We start from the raw sequence: 19077 nt of genomic DNA on the forward strand, positions 1-19077 counted from the left end.
CAACCTTCAGAAGACGTCTTCCTGTAATGAATTTTGTTGCTTTGTTCTTTTGAGAAAGCAATTACTCTTCTTTTTGTTTTTCATTTATCTAATTTATACTACTTGGTCAATGTTGAAGATTTATGAGGTTGCCACCTGCCAGTTTATTTTATTTTTTTTACACATCACTGACAATAAGAATAGTTGTAAGACAGTGGAATGGTAGGTTAAAGCCACCTCCTATGAGCCCCTCCTATGAGCTGATGGCCCTTGTTTTTTGTGAGCAGATGATAATGTGATGATTATGAGGTGGTATTTTTAACTTGCTTTTCTAAGTCAGTAGATTTATTGATAATTTCATGATCATCATTTCATTTCACAGGAAAGCAAACATCAAACAAGACCAATATGTTGATAGGGATAGGAAGCAGAGAAGTTCTAGGCAGAAAAGGGTGGGGTCCCTGGCAAAGGCCCCACCCTCAAGCCTGGAACTGTGGCCCAAAGTGAGAACTTTACATCCCCGTTTTCCCACCTTTTCCAAAACCACCCTTTGTCTGCCCCACCCCCATCCTGTACCCATAAACCCCCAGGCTCCACTGGCAGAGAGCAGAGAAGGGGAGAAGAGGAGAAGCAGCAGGACATCAGAAATTGTGGTTTGATGTCAGAGAGAGGCAGCTTGACTTCAGAGGTATGGCCTGACAGAGTTGCTTCCAAGAGGAGTACAGCTGGGGATGGACAGACTCTGGGGGAAGATCACTTTCCCATTCCATCCCCTTTCCAGCTCCCCTTCTTGCTGAGAGCCACTTTCATTGGCAATAAAACCCTCTGTATTCACCATCCTTCAATTCATTTATGTGACCTGATTTTTTTTCTGGATGCCAAACAAGAGCTCTGGTGTCACAGATGTGGGCGCTAAAGGCTGTCACACTGACCCTCTGCCCTCACTGGTGGAGAGCAACCACCTCACACAAAAAAGCAGAGGGCCAACTGAGTTAACACTTAAGCCATCCACGATGGCAAAGCTAAAAGTCGTACTGTACACAAGCCCTCTGGGGTTTCAGGGGTTGCAGGTACTCCCCGCCAGACACCGCTGCAGGGCCCACATGGAGTTTTGCTCCTGCTGTTGCCCAGAAGCACATGCCCCGGCCCCTGCACTCACTCACCTGTGTGCTCCCACTCCTTAGAGGAGTTGAGAGCTATGAGCTGAGTAAGCAAGGCACCCCCATCACAAGGCCTGTGAAGGGGTCAGGGAAAATTTCCTGTTTCAATGTGATAACCTCCATGTTTTTAGCTTTTGCCTAGACAGCGTCCCTCTAGCACTGCTCTAAGTATATTTGCTTTTGTATCTGAAAGTCATTTATTTTGGAGAAAAATGCAGAAATCTCCTTTTTTTAAAAATAGACCCCAATACTATTGGGTTCAGCCATTTCATTTACCTACACATGAAACCATGAGTAATTCTTTTGCCCTGTGAGTTTTAAACAGAACCCTGGCTACAGCTTTGGATAAGCATCTGCCACAAGGATTTTGGTGACTGCAGTAGAAAGTTGAAGCCCTGAGGGCTATGCCTGGTTTGCATACAATGTGCATATTTGCATGAGAAAATAGTGTTCTATCTGTGTATTTACATTCCTATAGCAACTTAAAAAAAAAAAAACTTTAAAGCATCTTGATAGTATCTTCTTTCATTCTTAGATTACTCATTGAGGCACATTAGGGCAGAAATTACTGTATCAAACTCACAGACAAAATGATTTGCCTGAAGCTAAGCTGGATCAACAAAGGCAGAGCTAGAGAAGAATCCAGGGGCTACCTCTAGTTTCTAGCACTAGCCCCATAGTTCATAGGGATTCAAATTAATAGTGAATAAATTCAACCATAAATGCAAATTAGCAGTGCAGCTAAGCCACTCAGTCATCAAGATATTCTGGTTCCCTGGCACTGCTGAGGCAACTGTGACTCTCTGTGGTCAGGTTCGTCTGCATATGTCCAGCACCCACGCAGCTGGACACCTGTGGACAGGCACTGTGCAGGGTAAACTGCTTTCAAAGATGCTGTCATTTTTTATCTGTGGCCAAAGAAAATTTCTGTTTCTAGGATGCTGATTGGATTGGCAGCCAAGTTGGGCCAAGTTAAATGTTGTTTGGGACCATTCAATTGTGCTACCCTCTGAGTGGACACAGACTCTATAAAAATTAGAGAAGAAAGAACAAGAAAATAAAAATTGTCATACTTCCATTTATGATAATTTGATGCCATTTTACTTGGGGAAATATCATTAATGCTACTTAAAGATGGCTGCAAAATGATTTTCTGAAGTTTAATACTCTTATGAAGAATGACTTCCTTAATGAAGTTAACTACTCCTTCAGGTTTTCATGACAAACCTGGATACATACCATTAGGTTGCTAAGCAAAGCCATGGGATGAAAACATTCTAATTATGTTTAGGTACACAGAGCTTTCAAACAACTCCGTTAAGCCATGGTGCCAGGCTACAGTGCTTGCATCCGAGAAGCAGACAGTTTGGCTAAAGGCCCTCTGGGTGCAAGCCGGAAATCTCATTAACAAAGATCTGTATGTACCCAATTGCATGTCTTCTCGGTCCTGATTTAACTCTTGAACAAGCCTAGAGAACAAGCTCTGGGTATTGGTTTGGCACAGAGATCTAGATCATCTATCTCTACCTCTCAGGTCCCTAAGATCAATGGCCCAAGATAGTAGGTGATGCCTGAGAGTGCCCTGGATTCCATGTTCTCCAAGAGGGCTGTTTCAACTGGAGTCTTCTCAGCTGTGACTGGGAAGTGTTGAGGGATCTACATAGTCTCTGGATTCACACAGGCAGCCTTTAGATCAGGGGCTGTCAACCAGGGTGATTTTGCTCCTAGGGGGTACGTGACAATGTATGGAGACAGTTTTGGTTGTTGGGGGAGGGTAGGTGTTACTGACATCTAATGGGTAGAGGCCAGGGATGTGCTAAACATCCCATAATGCACAGGACAGCCTCCTACAATAAAGCACTGTTTAACACAAAATGCCAGTAGCATTGAAGTTGAGAAACCCACCTTAGAAGAGAACATAAAAATGTAACTCTCTGTTGTTGTGGCTATGAATTTACTGAGGACTCATGATGCAATAAAATCTCAGTAAGGGCTACCAGTGTTTGCTATGGCCGTGTCTCCTCACTTCAAATTGCTCCGTAAGTCAGTCACTCCTGGGTAGCAAATGTAGGCAGCACAGTGAAAAGGGCTGCGTTGCTGCGTACATGTCTCTCCCTCTCCTTTCAGATTCCCTCTTATTCTCTGAGCCACACAAACCCAGGCTTGAAGGGCCCCTTCAGGGCCAGCCACCCCGCAAAACCACAGCCTGTATTCTGGATTCAAGCTTCAGAGCTTGCATCCGGGCTCCCCGGCTCTCTGGCACACTGGCTTGGGAGCCTGGGCACACACTAATGCTGGGACTCCCGTTCTTCATTTTCACGTTGGGGAGCATATGTACCTCATAAGCTTTGATGAGAATCTGTGGCAGGCACCTACCTGGTGCCTGGCCCACAGTAAAAATCCTATGAAAGTCAGATTTGGTGCTGTGCTGCTACTACCATATCCATCAGCATCATAGCTGTAATTATTCCTTCCTGGATCAAAAGGGTGTTCAACTGGAAACCAGCCAGACAAGAAAAAATAATAATTTGGTTCATTCTAGAATCTGAGTAACTTACTGTATCTGAAACTTTCCCCACCTGGGGAAAGTTGCATTTCAGGAAAGAACAAAGGCAAAATCAAAGGAATAAATTTCTCCTGAGGGACTTTCAAGTTCTCATGACAAGGAGGAGAAATATTTTTAAAGGGTCAGTTGTCCTTTTATTCTTTTAACAGGCTGGCTCTGGCTATCTTTGTAGCCTCTCTCTGTATGAATCTGAAGCTTTTGTGCTCTCTAAAGGATCTTGTTGTGTAAATAGGATGGCCCAAGAGCCACTGTCTTGTCTCCCCTAGAGGACAAATGTGGGATTCAGTCAGGGTGGTGGGAAAAATTTTAAGAGGATATTATAGGAAAGAGAAGCAAACCTTCTTGGAAGGCCGGGGGGGTTACATCGCTTTAGTAAAAGATTTGACTGAAAGCAGCCTAACCCTCTTTACCTTGAGTTGATACCAAAAGAGCAAATAACAAGGGAATGTTGGGGAGTTTATCTAAATAGCTTGTTTACTCATGTGGTCCTAAGACTAACCTTTGATTATCCGCGGGTGCATGATTGCTCTCTACTGGGGGTCGGCAGTGTTAATTTCCCTCTAGTGGTGTTTACTCAAGACCTTTGTCATTTAATCTGTACTAAATAAATGTGAACTTCACTAGCTTATCAGGGCGGATGCTGCAGATGCAGGAGCAGAAGCCCCTTAGCCGCACTGACAGACAAAATATCTGTCAGTGTATGTCTCTCATCTGTCACTGGGTTAGGGTCTGCAGGTCGGACCCCGCAGACAGACACTTTGCACTTGGTACATCCAGGTCCACCCAACAGCAGGCCACTACCCTGCTCCTCCCTTGTTCCTCTAGGAGGGTCCCAGAGTGGGATGCATCACACTGAGGCCTGGCCTGCCCCTTCCTGTGATCCGGCAACTGCCTCAGTCTCTCACTCTGTATCTCCCACTCACTCCTTCATGTCCCCTGCTCCGGTCTGCCGTGTGCCCTTACTCTCTCGATAGGCCGGATTCCTGGATTCGGGTGGGCCCTAAATCCAATGACTGGTATCCTTATAAGAAAAAGGAAGTTTGAACACAGAGGAGAATGCTGTTTGAAGACAGAGAACACACCTGGATATGCTAACCGGCTTTGCTGCCTGGCCTGGCTCCAGAGCTCAGGGCACAACTTCTTCTGCCCGGAAAGAAGTGCATTTCCCTTATTGTACTTGTTCCTGGAAAAGGGAGTGTATGTTTCTCAGAGTAGAGCTGCTTGGGCCTTATATAGGTTTTCTAGGGGTACCATAATAAAATATCACAAACTGGGTGGCTTAAACAACAGAAATGTATTCTCCCACAGTTCTAGAATCTGGAAGTCCAAAATCAAGGTGTCAGAGACCATACTGTCTCTGAAGGTCCCAGGGGATGAACTCTGCTTTTTTTCAGTGCTGGTGGTTGTCCACGATCCTTGGTATTCTTTGGCTTTTAAAGACATCACTGTAATTTCCATCTCCGTCATCACAAGGCATTCTGTATCTCTCTCTGTGTGTTCTCTGTCTTCAAATAGCACTTTCCTCTCTGTATTCAAACTTCCCTCTTCTTATAAGGATACCAGTCACTGGATTGAGAGCCCACCTGAATCCAGTATGACCTCATCTTAACTTGATTACATGTACAAGACCCTTTTTCCAAATAAGGTCACATCCTGGGTGGGCATGAATTTGGGGGTCCACTTACTAGAGCCTGAAGTTCAGGCCTCTAGTAATGGCTTTTCCTGTGAAGGTCCCTTCCTTCCAAAGCATGAAGGCATGCCCAGTGGGCTGGGTGCAGACCCCTCTGCGTACTGTGTGCCCACTGCTCCCTCCCATTCCCAGGGCCATGGGTGATTCTGGCCAGAGGCCCAGGCCCTTCCTCACCCTCAACTTTTCTGTAGAAGGCTTGCTCTCCCTCTCTGGAGTCAGGCATCATAGGTTCCATCCATGCCCAAGTGTCTCAAACAAGAAGATGAACCCCAGTCACGGAGAGGCTTTAAAGGAGTCTGGGGCTCCCTGCCAATAGGAGGATGGGTTAGGTGCCATTCAATGCCACAAAGCAGTGTCCCCAGATCCCCACTCTGACCCAGGGGGCCCCCAAGCTATAACACCCTTCTGTAGCAATTGGTGGGTGGGACACAATGGCTCTGCTCACTCTTTTTTTTATAATAAGAGATTTAACCTGCTAAACTGGCAGCAACCCACAGCGGAGGGAGAGCGTGGCCTGTGGAAGAACACAAACCCAGGCCCCACAGGCGAACCCTGTCTCCAGCTCCAGCTGTGTGGCCACAGCCACGCCACCCAATGTCGCTCCACTGTGTGACATTCAGATCAACAAATGCTAAAGCTTCAGCTGGCTTGAGCTCTCTGGCTTATCAAATGAAACACGTCTCTCTGAACCCCAACAAATGCCAAGAGATAACGCTCTTACATGGATGTGCGCATGTTCTGAAAACCCTGCCTTTGAAAGTGTTAAATGTGATGTGGTTCAAAATGACATGGGAAAGAAAACCCTAGTGGCCTCCCAAGGAGTTTATCTACTCTTCTTCCATTCTGAGGCAGGCAGAGTGTGGTCAGAGGGAGACTGGTAAATGAACCTCAGTGAAGACTGCTGAACTTCATAGGCAAAGTGAGACTTCCCCTCCCCTCAAAAAGTTTAACACATGTAAGAATGATTAACCTTATTCACCGTCTAGCTGAGCACAGAAAGGCACATCTTTTGAAATGTGGACATGCAGCATATTATACGTGCAGTATATGATAAAATACAAATAATGCTTAATAGAGCTTCCCTCACCTCGATTCCTTCTTTGTTTAAGGCATACTCATCAAAATTCAAAATGGCGATCTTAATCGTCCTTGGAGGGGGCAGCACCGTCAGACCAATATTGATGGCATTACTCCTCTTGGAATCCAGAACAATGATCTCTTGCCTTTTTCCATCTGCAGCAGTTTTCTTCGTGATAAAAAAAAGAAGAATCCAAGATTAATGCACCATCTTGGGTCCTTTCTGCATTTCATTATTAAAAGAACTCACTACTTATTTAGAGATGAAAACAAATGGCCCCAGTTCGGCTCAGAGGACTGGCTACTGTTCAGCACAGAAAGGATCAGGGATTAGTTCTGAGAAGCTGCCAAGCCTGGGTCAGCAACAGAACTTCAAGAGTCAGACACATACAAAAATAAAATGGATTTTCCTTCAATTGGGAAAATGTGATATTTCGCAAGGAAATAAAATCTGTTTTTCCATAGAAGCAGTGAAAACAGTATCAAAACCTTTCAGAGTTCCTTTCTTGTGGGCTTCGAGGTGTCAGAATGTCTTGGTTGGCCTTCATACATACGGTGTGTGCCCAGAGACAGCTGATTTACATGCTGAGAAGAGGATCAATAAGGAGAATACAGCACCACTGGCCTGTCAGCCCCTCCAGATCTACAGCTATACTGTCTCAAAGCCCTCACTTTGTCATTCAAACATTCCATGTCCCTTATACCAGACCACCTCCACCTTTCCTGTGAACTTAGGCCTCTGTGCAGCTGCCTGGTGGATGAATGAAGAGGGGCCTTCCAAGGAAAAGAAAGGAAAGGGCATGCACTGGTTAGGATGAATAGGGGACGAACGGGCTTAGAGGCCTAGGAGGGGAGCAGGGAATAAGAAGTGTCCCAGCATTCTCAAAGTCCTGGTATATGTGGCTTCCCAGTTGGCCTGCATGGTCCTCAGAGGCAGGTCCTAGGTTTCACTCATCTCTGCAGCCAGCCCAGAATTAGACAAGATGGGAGCCTGGCAAGCAGGTGTTATAAGCCGAATGTTTATGTCCCCTCAGAATTCCTAAGTTGAAGCCCTAACATGCAAAGTGATGATATTTGGAGGTAGGGCCTTTGGAGCTACTTAGGTTTAGATGAGGTCACAAGGGTGAGATCCTCATGATGGGACTGGTGTCATTATAAGAAAAGACCAGAGTGCTACTAGTTCTCTCCCTCTGCTACTTGAAGACACAGCAAGAAAGTGGCTGCTTACAAGCCAAGAAAAGCACCCTCACTAGAAACCTAACTGGCCAGTACTTTGATCTGGAGTTCCCAGCCTCCAGAACTGTAGGAAATAAATTTCTGCTCTTTAGGTCACCTGTGTGTGGTATTTTATTATGGCAGCCTTAGCGAACTAAGACAGTGTGTGTGGGGTGATGAGTCAACCCTGTCACTGGCCAGAGCTGTGATCACAAGGCCCCCAGCTTTCCTCTTCAGCCCTCAGGAAGTTGGGTGCAGGTGGCACTGGGGGGCAGGTGGAAGAAGACTTGGCTCCACAAGCTCCCTGCTCTAGCTCAAGTTTCCCTTGAGGCAAACACACCTGGGAGGATGGCTATTTTGACTCATGTAACAAGTCTAGAGTAACAAAGATGAATGAGGCACTGTGGCTCTCCTGAAGACACATTCAGCACAGTAATGGGGTGTGCTGCGCCCTCTGTTGTTGAGGGAGCTCAACAGCAGAGCAACTGTAACTCACCTGGTGGTGGAGGGGCTCAGGGTCTGGAAGGGCTGACCCTTGGACTAGGCCCTAAAGAATGTCTAGGATCTAGTCTGGGGAGAGAAGACCTTCAGGAGATAAGAGGTGGCTTTGTCTAGATTGTTAAAAACTGCCAGGGATGAGGCTGGAAGTTTGATGGGGCCACATCCCAGAGGACCTGCTGACCCAGCCAAGTGGCTCCGACCACACTGTGCAGGCAGGTTCCCACTGAGCAACTGACTGCCACTCATCATCCAATCTCCTACACTGAAGCCTCACCTTGTTCTCTAAAGCAGGGACCCTGGCTGGGCCTGGGTGCAGCCAAGCCAGCTAGAGAAGCTGGTCTGCTGTAGCCCCAGGGACCATGAGGCATCGAGGAGAAACCGGCTCAAGTCCAACTTAAGTCCTCCTGGAACCTTCCAGACTTAGTTACTAAATTTCTATGTTAGATCCTTAAATATGCAGTTGGGAATAAACTCAAACTTCTTCATAACAAAAACACAATACAAAAAAACCAACAACTACTGAAAACTTCCCAGCTGCTTTGGGTCCTGGTGACCAGGAGGGGCAATTCCTGTGGGTAGGGTTGTCAGCTTTGAACACTGGGCTCCCAGGGACACGTGGATATATACATGCCTCCCCCCTCTTCAGGGAAAGTGTTCTGTTCTACGTAGTTAACCTAAGAAACTTATCCGGAGTCCCCGGAAATTCTCAATTTAGCTTTTAAATCTAATTTTATGCTGTGTGTGGAATGCTAAAGGAATGAGAAAAGTTTGACAAAATGTTGAATATAGACAACAAAGAAGGATGTTACAACTAGCAATGCCAACAGTGGTGCTGGAGGCGGGTTTCTCCGGGCACTGCTGGGCACCTACCCCAAATCCATGACCTCTTCCCTACTCAGCAACAGGACTCTGGTTTTTTTCAGGCTGATTTTTTTTCAGACACATTTGTCCATTAAATCAGTTCCCTCCCTGGACCCTCTGAGACTGAAGCTGGCCCCGTCACTTGGTTCTGGCTTTTGTTTTCCTGATTAAAAAGCAACAGACCTGGTGGGCCATGCCTTCTGCTCTTCCCCTTTCTTCCTGCCTAGGATGGAGATATGGGTCTGGAGACGCAGTGGCAGATGTCTTGTGAGCACAGGATGGCAGCAGGGATTCCCTGGGAACCAGTAGCCCTTAACCCCTCATCCACACAGTCCCCATCACTCTAGGAGCCTGGAGAGATGCCAGAGCAGGCCCAGCCAGCTCACCCAGAGGCTTTATGCAAAATGAAGCCCCTTGCCATCACCCTGAGACTCAGTCCCATGGCAAACAGCTTGGGAGAGAAGCACTACTCAGATTCCAGCCTCATCCCTGGCAGCCAGTGTCCACGTGTAGCAAGCAATTTACACAGACCTACGTGGTGGCCCTGAGCCTGACATGCCCTTGGCCCCATTCTCAGTAGAGCTCAACTTACAGCAACACACATGCCCACACACACCCCTGTAAGTCAGGGAGGGGTGAGCCACTGAGCACCCCGAGATCATGGGAGAGCTGTCCCCACAGAAGATTCTGCACATTTGCAGAGCACTTCCACCCATATCATGAAGGAAAGAATAAGCATTAAGGAAATACCTGAAATGGAATTATGCAAACTCTAGATTTTTTCTAGCAAAAAGGTGCTTTAAGTGCTTTTCTAGCAAAAAGGTGCTTTAAGTGCTGTTCTTTATAATCACAATAAACCTCCACCAGATGCTACTAAACACTCACGTGTCATCTGGTTAGTACTGCCTGAGATGAGGGAGTGGGTTGGGTAGGGCTGTTCAACTCTCTCCTTCCCTCTGACAGTAATCTAAAGCAGCACCTACAAGAACAAGCCAGAGCTCTCTGTGCCCACGTCCATGTCCAAGGATTGGCAGTCATCTATTCTGATCCATTTGAATTGTCCTTCTGAGGCAAAGCCTCAAATCAGCAATAGTGAACTTCACTAGGTCCTCCACATGGTCCTATGACAGAGCAACTATCGTCCACTCTTCCTTCCCAAAGCGTCTCATCACCATCCGTCCTTCTCCATTCCCACCTCTCCACCCTGGGCCTGACCACCCAGAACCCCACTTCTCAGAGCAGCCCAGCACTCGCCTCCTGCTTCTGGTCTCTTCTCTCCCTAACCCATCCATCCTACTCTTGCTAAAAGGAACTTTTCTGGCCAGGCACAGTGGCTCAAGCCTGTAATCCCAGCGCTTTGGGAGGCCAAGGTGGGCAGATCACAAGGTCAAGAGATTGAGACCATTCTGGCCAACATGGCGAAACCCTGTCTCTACTAAAAATACAAAAATTGCCGGGCGCGGTGGCTCAAGCCTGTAATCCCAGCACTTTGGGAGGCTGAGACGGGCGGATCACAAGGTCAGGAGATCGAGACCATCCTGGCTAACACGGTGAAAACCCGTCTCTACTAAAAAATACAAAAAAAAACTAGCCGGGTGAGGTGGCGGGCGCCTGTGGTCCCAGCTACTCCGGAGGCTGAGGCAGGAGAATGGCGGGAACCCGGGAGGCGGAGTTTGCAGTGAGCTGAGATCCAGCCACTGCACTCCAGCCTGTGCGACAGAGCCAGACTCAGTCTCAAAAAAAATAATAATAATAAAAAAATAAATAAAAATAAAAATACAAAAATTAGGTGGGTGCGGTGGCACGTGCCTGTAGTCCCAGCTACTCGGGAGGCTGAGGCAGGAGAATCACTTGAACCCGGGAGGTGGAGGTTGCAGTGAGCAGACATCACACCACTGCACTCCAGCCTGGTGAGAGAGGGAGACACCATCTCAAAAAAAAAAAAAGAAAAAGAAAAAGAAAAAAAGAGGCACTTTTGCTTACTGCATTTCTTTGGCCAGTAAGCCACAGTTTGCCCATGATTTAAAATTTGAAAATAAGGAAATTGGTCATTGATGGGCAGGGGATATAAAGCAGAGGTCAGAGAATAGTGGTCCTTGTGAAGGTTAGAAAATGTAAATGTCCTTCTTGAAGGGGACAGCATCTAGAAGGAGAGAGTGAGCTGTGATGGGGCAGAGGTCAGACAGGTATCAGGAACAGGAGAGGAAGCAATGCTTCTAAGCAGGAAATCAGAAAGTTGTTCTGCAATTGATAAGAAACCAGACACCCCCCAAAAATACCCAAACAAGGAAACAAAGCAAAAACCCTCTTGTATCTTCTATCTGAAGAAAATGCCAACATTTTCTTGAGAGTAATAAAAGAAGACTTGGATAAATGAGAAAATTCAAGTTCCTAGATAGGAAGTTTCAATATCATAAGTGTGCTTTAGTTATCTCTTATCTAATTATATATATTTATATATGTAACATGTATATTTATATATAAAACATAAATATATATAGAAGTAATACATATATTGGCTGTCCAGTAGATATATTACGTTTATTTTGCATATATGTAAACCTATCAAAATTCCCATAAGATTTGTTTTTGGAATTAGAAAAAAATGTCTAAAGTGAACATGAAACAATATTGTATGAAAGTGTCAAACATGTTCTTAAAATGTAGAGTTATACATAATATCTACCCAATCAGCTATCAGCTGTGTAGCACTGGCCCCAGAATAGTTGGAATAATAGAACAGAATAGAATAATAGTACAGAAAAAGCTCTTATAGAATGGTCCAGGACACTCTAACAAAGACACTAAGATTAGTGACCCAGAATCTAACATAAAAAGATCCATTTTTAATATGGAATCAGAAAAACTAACTTTAAGCCAAACAAACTGATATGGCAAGTGAACCTTGTGACAGGCTGGATTGACTGACATGGTCCTTCTTGGGAAGGGAAATGGCCAAGAGAAAGCAGGAACCCAGGCTGGTGTGGGAACAGCCAAGTGTTAGCACGGCATGAGTACACCTTAGCCAGGAGATCACCTTGCTAACTAGGGTATGACAGCACCCTGCTGCCTGGAGTCTCAAGACATTCTCAGTGATGGTCCATGATGCTGAACCCTGCACAGGTGCAGAAGAGGCTGAGAAACAAGCCCAGTCCCTGATGGTCTGTCTCTTTCTGATTGACTGTGTAAGCTTCCCTATATTTATTGCCTCTCTTTGATATATAATCCATTTCCTTAAACAGGTATTTCCTGAGTGCCTGCTGTTAGGTGCCTGGTTCTCAAGTGGGAACATTTCCATGCAGACTAACAAAAAATGCATACCTGTGGAGGGCCAGGATGCCCCCAACACCCATGGTCAGTTCTGGAGCAACAGGACCTTGGGGGTTTTGTCTTAGTTTGTTGATAAAAGAACAACTAGCCAAAGCTCTGCCCTCTTCCTCAGCAAGTTCCAAGAACTATCAGGGAGGAAGTGATGATGGAAGGAGGTGCCTGAGCCCAGGCTCCAGGTACAGGATGCTAGACTAGGGGTTGGCTGGACGTGAAAACAGGAACAACTATCTTTGGGTGGTCAGCAAAAAGGCAGACATGAGACAGTGGGCGGGAAACCATGGCAGGGCTGTCTCTGAACATGCTGCTTTCCCAAATACGTTCAGAAGTGCTCAAGGAAAGAGAGGAACTTGCTTCTTTAAGGAAGTAGGGGGAAGCCTGGGAAGCAGCCAGGTTCTGTTTTGGTTCCAGAAAGCCGAGTTAAGCTGAGCTCCCATGGCAGAGCTCCTCCTTCAGAGCTCCAACTACCGGGAGCCTCCAACATGCCCATAGTAGCCCGTCTCGCCTGGAGGAAAGACAGTCTCTGGATGAATGCCGTGTAAGGCTTTTATTTGCTTTTGTTTTTGACTTGGCTAAGAACAGTGCAGGGAGAGGGAGCAGGGGTGTGCACAGCCAAGATGAGGGAGAGGCAGAGGTTACCCTTTGTGGAAAGAAAGGCTGTCTAGGCCACCAGGAAACTCAAAGGGAGTGGGGGGGCGGTCATTAAGGCAACTCAGGGAGAGGATCCAGCTTCTAGGAAGATGCAGGTGAGCCCCTCTAGGATGAGGCTTCAAACAGACAGCACTCAAGGCTGGAAGGGTCACAGGATTCCTGAGAAGGGGAGGTAGCGACTGTCAACTGCCAAAGCTTCGGGGAAGGGCTATGCCTGTTCTCGGCAGCCCCAGATTCAGCTGGTGAGCCGCTGCCTGGGTTGGGAGTCCGCTTTCTAGAACCAGCAGCCCCAGGAGGTAGGACCCTGCAAACTCAGCCACTCCATGAGGCACAAAGTCACACATGGTAATAGGAATATTTTCTAGAACCGCTAAGCCAGATATTTAGGCTCGCCTGGATATAAGCACTGCAGAGCCACAAGTCCACCCAGGTGGATCCTTGGTGAGACACCAATCCTTGATGCAGAGAAGGATGGCAAAATGCCCATGCGGAGGAGATGCCCAAGTCAGGCTTTCAGATAGAACAAAGTATTGCCTCCAAGGAAAAGTATTTAAGAATCTGCAAGTAAAGACTCAAACTCAATTCGGAATGGTTATTGGAAAAGAGTGACCATCATACAAGAGTGACCACAACCTGGTTTCAGTCGGCATCCTGGGAAAGAAAAAGATCTAACTTCCCCCTCACAGACATTCCATTTTGGAAAAAGAAGAGTGAGGATTCAGGTAGCAGTTAGGAAAAAAAATGGAAAGAAAAATTTAAATCGTTAATAGTATTCATTAAGCTTAAGGCTTCCTGAAATGTTGCCACATCACATTGTCCCTTTGCAGTTTTAAAGAGTATTTTACTATAACAGAGGATGCAATATTTAAAAAGTGGATGTTTAACATAGAACATGTCATCCCAGAAGGCGCTGCAATTGACAATAGACACTGGGCTGAGGACATGGTTTATTAAAAGAACTGCAGGAGGTTTGGGGAGTGCTGGTGAGTCTGAGAGCGCTTCCATGAAAGGCGACAGACCTTTGCAAATGTTTCTCTGCATCACTGTTGGAGACCCTGGGTTGGGCTCAGAGAGGCAGAAGTTCTAGAAATGGTAAATCATTCCTCCTCGCCCCCTGCCAAAAGAGTGACACCACAGGATATTTTCAAAACTGTCTGTTGAGAAAGTGACAGTTACAAGGATGCAATGACATAGATGTCACAAAGATGTGACAACTATGGAATTTTCCTGAAGTCTTGAAACAAGGGAGACAGGGAGGGGTATAGGAAAGCATTAAGGCAAACCGCCCCCCATCTACACCCCCACCAACACATACACTCTAAAATGAAAAACAAAAACAAAAACTAAGCCCAAGCAAAGGTGGAGGAATCCTTAGAAATAAAATGTCTTGCCAGGTAAGGTTTGCCTTATTGTTAAGGAAAGAGTATTAATTTCTCATATGTGCCCTTTGGGTTGTCTAGAGTAGAGGTCAACAGAAACAGACTTCCTGCATGAATTCAGTTTATTTGTTATCCTAATCCAGAGACCCAGGAGAATAGAAGGGAGTCTCCATGCCCTCCAGGGACTTTTGGCCCTGACATCTTTCTCTGGGGTTATTTTATTCTCCTATAGGATTCACCACATCCTATAGGATCAGCAGGCACACACCAGGACTGTCTGGGCACACAAGGATGTATGAGCGCCCTGCTGAAGTCCCAGAGCTGTGTTCAGAGATTCTAGGTAGAATTCAGATTTCTGAGGGTAATGTTAAATAACCTATTATGTCCTGAACTTGAATATAGCATAGGAAGATTTCTATGTACTCTCAGGAAAATCAAAAGGGTCAGGGAGTGTCAACGTGGAGAGTGGTGGTGGGGAACACAGTGCTCCTTCAGTGCCTCATTTTTCACCAGAAATCAGTGGCTCACAACCTTGGTTGTACTTGAGAATCCCTGAGGAGCTTTTAAAAATATACTTGGGAAACTGAGGTGGGAGGATCGTTTGAGCCCAGGAGTTTGAGACTATAGTGAGCTATGATTGTGCCACTGCACTCCAGTCTAGGTGACAGAGTGACACCTTGTCTCTAAGAAATAAAAATAAGAAAAATAACCCAGGCCAAGGCCCAACCTGACCTAATTTTTCTTTAAAAGTTGCTGTTAGCAGTTCAAATAGATTTAGAAACTTCAAGGTAAATAAACATCTCCAGATACATTCTGGACTCCCTCCCTGTGATAAACCTAATGAATGCAAGAGAGTAAGACAACATCAGGTCCCCAAAGTGGAAACTGAGTCCCACTCCATGTCTGTTTTGGTCTGGCTGTAACTTGGGGCATAGAAGCTGCCCTTTGAGAGCAAGAGGGATTTTGCTGCCCCTGGTTAGGTACAAGGGTTGGAAAGTCACTTTCCTGGGGCCCCCCAGGGTGATGTCAAGCCCAAGAAAGTCCCAGGGCTTTCTGCTCTGACATCTTTTTCCAAGGTCACCTTATCGCCTATGGGGCTCACCACATCTTAGACCAGCAGTCAGAACATAATGAAATTCAGCACAGGATTTCTACCTTTCACCATAAAACACAATATGATTCGTCTTATTAAAACACCATATAATTCCAGCTGATAGAGAACAATTGATCCAATTCCAGAAACTATTTTGAAAGAAAATTAAAAAGTGCATCTTTTCAGTCTTATCATTTTTTTCATTAGGTGGTCACCCCAGCCTTAGATCTGGCTCAGGAATCTTTGTTTTTGGGTGACTTAGTCACAGCCACGCCCAATAACTCTAGTCTAATATTAGATTTTTTGATGAAACCTAAAACGAATTCGCTTTGTTTTGTGCTGTCTTGTGAAGTCTATTTCACTCTATTTTTGTTGCATTTTATTTATTGTACTTAATTTAAAAATTTTGGAGCCAGAAATCAGAAGTGGCTGTTTACATTGTGATTTATGAAAACCACAGTCAAGGATTAGAAACAGAAATGAGATTGGTTATATCTGTAGTAGTAACATATGCAAAATGGATTCAACTCCCCAATGTAATGTGGGGTTTTTTGTTGTTGTTTTTGTATTTTTGAGACAGAGTCTTGCTCTGTCACCCAGATTGGAGTGCAGTGGTGTGATCACAGCTCAATGCAGCCTTGACCTTCCCAGGCTCAGGCGATCTTCCCATCTCATCCTCCCAAGTAGCTGGGACTACAGGCATGTACTGCCATGCCTGCTGTGTGTGTGTGTGTGTGTGTGTGTGTGTGTATACACGTATATATATATATATAGTAGAGATGGGGTTTCACCATGTTGTCCAGGCTGGTCTCCTGAGCTCAAGCCATCTACCTACCTTGGCCTCCTAAAGTGCTGGAATTACCAGCATGAGCCACCCATCATGGCCAAACACAGTGATGTGTTTAATCCTAACTTGCATTCTTAACTTTTGTAACATTTTGTAAACTAGCTCCTGTTCACATTTCCTATCCCAAAAACAAAGGTAGGGGTTTTGGGGTCTCATTATAGAACATTCTGGAATCAGTTTGGTAAACTTTTCATTTAATATATCACTTTCTTCTTATACTCCTACTTGATAAAAACTATACAAACATTTGTCTATTAGCTAGGCAACACATTGTTCTAGAGGTCACTACCTGCTTCAGGCAATCACGCAACTTTGGGCTGAGACGGCAGAGGCTAGAATATTATCACCGACCAAATTGGCTGCAGTGGGACCAAGAGAAGGGGGGAGGTAGGTGAAGCATTCATTTTGGGCCTACTTGAGGAAACTTATAATTTTGTAAAAATGAAGCTAGGAGTGCCTTCATCTCCGTACTTTTATTCCATTTTATTCCTCCCAATACTGAGTCAAGGGGCAGCCCCTGCCCAGCAACCTGACAGGGAACCACAAGAAGCCTAGAGGTGCAGCCAGCCAAGTGGGCAACAAGGGGAGGAAGAGGAGGAGAGGGAGGAGGAGGAGGGAGAGGAGGAGTATTCTGTCCAGTTAGGTCAGTGGGTTGGAGGGTGGTGTCAGTAAGTCAGGTCATGGGTAACTTCTAGCAACCACAGACTGCTGTGTTAATCGCAACTGGTCTTCTCCTAAATGTCAGGCTGCCTATAAGAATTGGAAGGGGGAGGCTGGGCACAGTGGCTCACTCCTGTTATCCCAGCACTTGGGGAGGCCAAGGCAGGTGGATCACCTGAGGTTTAAAGTTTGAGACCAGCCTGGCCAACATGGTGAAACCCCATCTCTACTAAAAATACAAAAATTAACTGGGCATAGCAGTGGGCACCTGTAATCCCTGCTACTCAGGAGGCAGAGGCAGGAGAATCTCTTGAACCTGGGAGGTGGAAGTTGCAGTGAGCCAAGATCACACCACTGCACTCCATCCTGGGCAACAGAGCAAGACTCTGCCTCAAACAAACAAAACAAACCAAAACAAAAAAAGAATTGGAATGGGGCATGTGCTCGGCACCTCTTGGTACCAGTCCTAGGAAGTCAGGACACACATACACCAAAAGTGGGTGTCTGGCAACCCTTTCTTAGGTGTTATTTTCTGGAGGGGACAAAAGCTGGGTCTAGGCCGGGCGCGGTGGCTCAAGCCTATAATCCCAGCACTTTGGGAGGCCAAGACGGGCGGATCACGAGGTCAGGAGATCGAGACCATCCTGGCTAACATGGTGAAACCCCGTCTCTACTAAAAAAAAATACAAAAAACTAGCCGGGCGTGGTGGCGGGCGCCTGTAGTCCCAGCTAATCGGGAGGCTGAGGCAGGAGAATGGCATAAACCCGGGAGGCGGAGCTTGCAGTGAGCTGAGATCCGGCCACTGTACTCCAGCCTGGGCGACAGAGCGAGACTCCGTCTCAAAAAAAAAAAAAAAAAAAAAAAAAAAAGCTGGGTCTACTTTCAACTGAAGGACAGGACTGATTGGGCATGATTTTTTACACTGGATCCTAACAGTGTAGATTTGTAAATGAGAAAACTGTAATTCTGATTTGAGGAGATTCCTGAGGCTGGAAATGATTTAGACTCATGTGGTCACTGAGAAACACACACCGGGGTAAATGCCAACCAGTGAAGGGCAGCAAGCAGCTTAAGAATGCCAGCACACTTTGAAAGGAAACTGACCAACTACAGCTCCCCTGGCTGGCCTGTCAGCATCCCACAGCAGTGACAGGCGCTAACTCTGTCACTGTGCTCCTCATCTGAAGGGCTCACTCGTTCCAAGGATCCTGCATGTAATTTTTGATACAGAATTGGTGTTCAACTGGCAGGGCTGGGAACCTGACTCAGACAGTTTCATACTCACCCAAAAAGATACATGCATGCAGCAACACAGGGAGTTAAAATTAATTCATGATTATAATCTCTTGCATGTTTATTCTAAATTATACTTTACAAAGTGCTTTCTCCTACCCCTAGTACCTGAAAAGAGGAGATAGACTTAAACCTGTTTTAAAACAGGAAAATACCCAGAATGGGTTTTTAAAAGTCAGTTAAGATATGCGAAGGAGACTCTACTAATATAGGGAATCATTAGATATAAAATCTGTGATCCAATATCTTGCAGTTTATCGTGTAAATTAACCATGACTTAACCTTTGGTGCCCAGTAACTATGTACAGTGTTTCCCATTGATAAAAGTGGTATAACATCTTTGTTACTATCACAGTGGCAGTGCCTATAGGATTCTCAAACATTTATCCAAAATATTAAATCTAGATGCATGTGTAATATTGACAGGATGCCAAATATACAGCTCCTGGAAAACTAGATAGCTGCAGAATGCTGGCTTGATCAGGGGCCAAGTCAAAGAAATGTCAGTTGGATTATTGCCTTTGAGCTTATTGGGTGGTTACAGATAAAGTTCAAACTACTACTATCAGTCATAATCAATGAAGGTAAGATTAAATAAGCATAGCCCGTGTTTGGTGAGTCAGCAAGTCCACTTTCTCTAGTTAACATCAACATCTGCTATTGGGCTATGCTGACATTCCTTAGTTGACCATTTTTGTCTTTTCCTCAGGGCTATCTGGTTCTTTGAAAGTTCCTTTGCCTAATATAAGTAAGCTGGTGACCATGTTAGCTAATAAG

At 45.6% G+C, this 19077-nt stretch overlaps 1 protein-coding gene across 8 annotated transcripts in view; it reads right to left on the reverse strand.

Moving 5' to 3' along the window:
• The window catches only part of FHOD3 (formin homology 2 domain containing 3), a 488002-nt gene that overhangs the window by 40209 nt on the left and 428716 nt on the right, over positions 1-19077 (reverse strand). For all 8 annotated transcript variants that reach the window (NM_001194349.3, XM_001106633.5, XM_077974668.1 and 5 more), the window contains 1 exon segment: positions 6483-6641. In NM_001194349.3, coding sequence (NP_001181278.2) covers positions 6483-6641 — 159 coding nt within the window.

This window comes from Macaca mulatta, chromosome 18 (assembly GCF_049350105.2).
Source record: "Macaca mulatta isolate MMU2019108-1 chromosome 18, T2T-MMU8v2.0, whole genome shotgun sequence".
NCBI classification, from domain to species: Eukaryota; Metazoa; Chordata; class Mammalia; order Primates; family Cercopithecidae; genus Macaca; species Macaca mulatta.